Raw genomic sequence first — 4,487 nt, 5'->3', positions numbered from 1 at the left:
CCTGCTGAAATGCCCTTGCTGGTCAGGATAGTCAGGATGTGAGGCGTTCCTCGGCTATCCTTGAAAGGGACTTCCCGCTTTTCGAGAATTTTTATTGATTGACTTTATTAATTGTTATTGTTATTTATTTTATACACAATATGGCACCAAACCCCACTTATCCCTTCTGTTGTAATGTCTGTATTTGTTTTGTGTTTGGCGTTTGCAGCCAAAAAAAAAACACTACTACTACTACTACTATTATTATTGTTATTATTATTATTATTATTATTATTATTATTATTATTATTATTATCATTATTATTATTATTATTATTATTATTATTATTATTATTATTATTATTATCATTATCATTATTATTATTATTATTATTATTCATTAGTCTTAATCTTATCATGTGGTTTCACTGCTCTACCGAGCGCAGCTCTGTGTGCCTAGGGGTATGTGCCATGGTTTGTTGTGATGCTCTTAGTGTTTTATGTAGGATGTATTTTATCCTTTCGGGTGTCAATAAATTAAGTACTAATTGTGTACTGGGGAGTCAATATAATCGACTATCCCCCTCCCTCAAATTTCAGGCCTTGTGCCTATAGTAGAAATTGTTGTTGTTGTTGTTGTTGTTGTTGTTGTTGTTATTAAGGCGGCGAGTTGGCTGAATCGTTACCGCTTAACGGCATTTCATCCGACTTTACATTCTGGCTCAAATTCAGTGGAGGTCAACTTTGCCTTTCATTCTTTTGGGGGTCAATAAAATAAGAGCCAGTGCATTACTGGGGGTCGATGTAATCCACTATCCACTCTCCCTCAAATTTCAGGCCTTGTGCCTATAGAAGAAAGGATTATCGTTATTGTTGTTGTTATTATTATTATTATTATTATTATTATTATTATTATTATTATTATTAGCCAGCTCTGTCTGGCACCTGTGCGGGTGGCACGTAAAAAGCACCCACTACACTCACGGAGTGGTTGGCGTTAGGAAGGGCATCCAGCCGTAGAAACACTGCCAGATCTGACTAGGCCTGATGAAGCCTTCCGGCTTCACAGACCCCAGTTGAACCGTCCAACCCATGCTAGCATGGAAAACGGATGCTAAACGATGATGATGATGATGATTATTATTAAGGCAGAATCGTTAGCACTCCGGGCAAAATGCTTAGCAGTATTTCGTCCATCTTTACGTTCTTAGTTCATATTCTGCCGAGTTCGACTTTGCGTTTCAGGGGTCGATGAAATAAGTACCAGTTACGAATTGGGGTCGATGTAATCGACTTTTCCCAAAATTTCAAGCCTTGATTTTATAGTAGAAAAGATTATTGCTATCGTTGTTCTTGTTCAACATGTGGTAGTTTCAGGCCAATTTTTACTGCACCTCCATGTTTCTCAGGTTTCTGCAGCATTGTCTGTTCCTCTTCTGCTGTAGGGATTGTGCAAACTCTTCCCGGTATTCTATTGCATCAGTTTTTCTTTTCTTTTTGAGGTGTAGTGCTGACTTTTGCTGTATTAGTGTTTGTATTGTGTGTTATGCATATAATGTGTTGGGTATCCGGACTGCTGGTGGTAGTTTATTTCATTGGATATTTGCTGTACAGAGTGTCTAGTCTTCGTGAATTGATTTGTTTAGGTTGCATTATTGAGTTGATGGTGTCTTGCATAGGATGTGGCTGTTCCTAGCAGAGCTATTTTTTGGATAGTGTGTGGTGTTGAGGATCCAGGTTTAGCCTCTAAAAGCATAATGTTTGCAATCATGATAATGATGCTTACATATTATAGACAATAATTATATTTTTCAATGTTACATCATAATTAAGTATCAATTATACGAAACATACTTTTATAACATATCGTACATAATATACATTAAATATACACTCCTCTGTGTATGTGTGTGTGTGTATACATAAATATATATATATATGTGTATATATATATATATATATAATATATATATATAATATATATATATAATATATATATATATATATATATATAATATATATATATATAGTGTTGTCTGGATGTTTGTGTTTGGAAATATATTTATTATTTTCGTATTTCGTTAGACATTACCAGGTTAGAAATAAACCTTTTTTTCGCAGGATTCTACCAAATCTTCGGCTCGAACCAGCAGAGCTTCACAGTCTGGGATAGATTTCAGGAACATCGCTGTTTTCTTAGCACTGGCATAGGCCTGGAATGATTTTTCAGAAAATTTTCAATAAAAATTTCAAAATTAGCAAATAAAATTGAGTATATATATACATAGATATACATACATACATACATACACACATACATATATACATGCATGCATGCATGCATGCATACATACATACATACATACATACATACATACATACATACATACATACATACATACATACATACATAAATACATACATACATACATTTATTTCACGTTGCTCCAGTTTACTCGGGTGTAGAAATGATTGTGATGTCACTGGTGCCAAGCTGTATCGGCCCCTTTGCCTTTCCCTTGGATAGCATCAGTGGCATGGAGAGGGGAGGTTCATAAGCATGGGCGATTATTGGTCTTTCACAAACAACCTTGCCTGGACTTGTGCCTTAGAGGGGAGACTTTCTAGGTGCAATACTATGGTCATTGATAACTGAAAGGGGCCTTTACCCTTTACCTTTTTACATACATACATACATACATATATACACACACCTTATCCATTCGTATGCACACACACACACACACACACACACACACACACACACACACACACACACACACACACACACACATACACACATACATACATGCAGTCCCGGTCAGGACGAATGTTACTGTTGTTTAGCCCCAAGCAGCATCGTCTCCAGCTGGCTATACAACACAATATCTGTCATCATCATCATCATCATCATCGTTTAACGTCCGTTCTCCATGCTACCATGGGTTGGACGGTTCGACCGGGGATCTGGGAAGCCAGAAGGCTGCACCAGGCTCCAGTCTTATCTGGCAATGTTTCTACAGCTGGATGCCCTTCCTAACACCAACCACTCCGTGAGTGTAGTGGGTGCTTTTTAGGTGCCACCTGCACAGGTGCCAGGCGAGGCTGGCAACGGCCATGGTCGGATTGGTGTATTTTATGTGCCACCGGCACGGAAGCCAGTCGAGGCGGCGCTGGCATCGGCCACGAGTCGGATGGTGCTTTTTACGTGCCACCAACACGGAAGCCAGTCGAGGCGGCGCTGGCATCGGCCACGAGTCGGATGGTGCTTTTTACGTGCCACCAACACGGAAGCCAGTAAGGCGGCGCTGGCATCGGCCACGAGTCGGATAGTGCTTTTTACGTACCGCCAGTCCAGGGGTCCTGGCTGATTTTCGAACAAGGGAGTCCAGTGCCCCTCCCCCCTCGCCACAAAGCTTTGTAGGTTGGAAGAATGAAAAGTTAATTTTCATTTAAAAAAAATCTGGCTGTTACTTACTTCCCTCAACTTTGAGAGGACAAACAGATGCATCGATTTGCAATAGGCCAGTTTCCCACTGTAATAGGACTGGCCCTCGCCTGTGCTCTCCCACCAACCTCCAATGCTTTCAAAGTACATTGTGGCCTCTGCTGAGTCAGCTTCATCTAGTTTAAAAAAGAAAAAAAAAATGGCGGTGCCCCAGCATGGCCACAGCTCATTAGCTGAAACTGGAAAATTCAAAAAATCAAAATCATTCCTTTTCAATAAACTACAGTCACTCGTCACGCTGTGCAAGTCCTTTCATTCTTTCATTTGTTTCAGTGACTGTGGCCATGCTGGAGCACCGCTGTTAGTCGAGCAAATCGACCCCCAGAAATTATTCTTTGTAAGACTATTAACTTATCTTATCGGTCTCTTTTGCCGAACCGCTATGTTACGGGGATGTAAACACGCCAGCATCGGTTGTCAAGCGATGTTTGGGGGGGGGGGGACAAACGCAGACACACAAACACACGCATGTATACACACACACACACACATATGACGGGCTTCTTTCAGTTTCCATCTACCAAATCCACTCACAAGGCTTCGGTCGGCCTGAGGCAATAGTAGAAGCAATCTACTTACCACACAGTCACTCCTGCACCTGTTGTTTATTTTTCTATTCATCATCATCATCACCATCATCGTCATCATCATCATCATCACCATCAAAATCGTCATTTAGTGTCCCTTTTCCCATGCTGCCATGGGTTGAACAGTTTGACAAGAACACAGTCGAGCCCAATGGCTCTGCCAGGTCCTGGACCTGCTCCAGCGTGGTTTCTAAAGCTTGACACCCTTCCTAATGCCAACCACTTAATAGAGTGAACTAGCATGGGGGGGGAGGGTGCTTTTTTACATAGCACCAGCACTGGTAAGGTTACTAAGTACCCCCCCCCAAGACAAGACCACCTCAAAACTGAGCAGGGTAGAGATCAGAGGAATGAAAAGAAAGCAGCAGGTGTCATATCATCATCATCATCATCATGATTTTTATTTAAAGACT

The 4,487-nt window shown here is 40.6% G+C and overlaps 1 protein-coding gene across 1 annotated transcript in view; it reads right to left on the bottom strand.

The window, feature by feature from the left end:
- Window positions 1–2,015: 2,015 nt before the first annotated feature.
- Window positions 2,016–4,487, bottom strand: part of LOC115229231 (zinc finger MYND domain-containing protein 12-like) — a 22,248-nt gene continuing 19,776 nt past the window's right edge. Inside the window, exons 7-8 of the mRNA XM_036499143.1 lie at window positions 3,458–3,603; window positions 2,016–2,192 (exon numbers count right to left, since the gene is read on the bottom strand). Of these exons, the coding sequence (XP_036355036.1) occupies window positions 2,076–2,192; window positions 3,458–3,603 (263 nt within the window). The 3' untranslated portion in view covers window positions 2,016–2,075. The remainder of the gene's footprint in view (window positions 2,193–3,457; window positions 3,604–4,487) is intronic.

This window comes from Octopus sinensis, unplaced genomic scaffold, assembly GCF_006345805.1.
Source record: "Octopus sinensis unplaced genomic scaffold, ASM634580v1 Contig12193, whole genome shotgun sequence".
Taxonomy (NCBI): Eukaryota; Metazoa; Mollusca; class Cephalopoda; order Octopoda; family Octopodidae; genus Octopus; species Octopus sinensis.
This window is presented reverse-complemented; position numbering and strand designations above follow the sequence as displayed.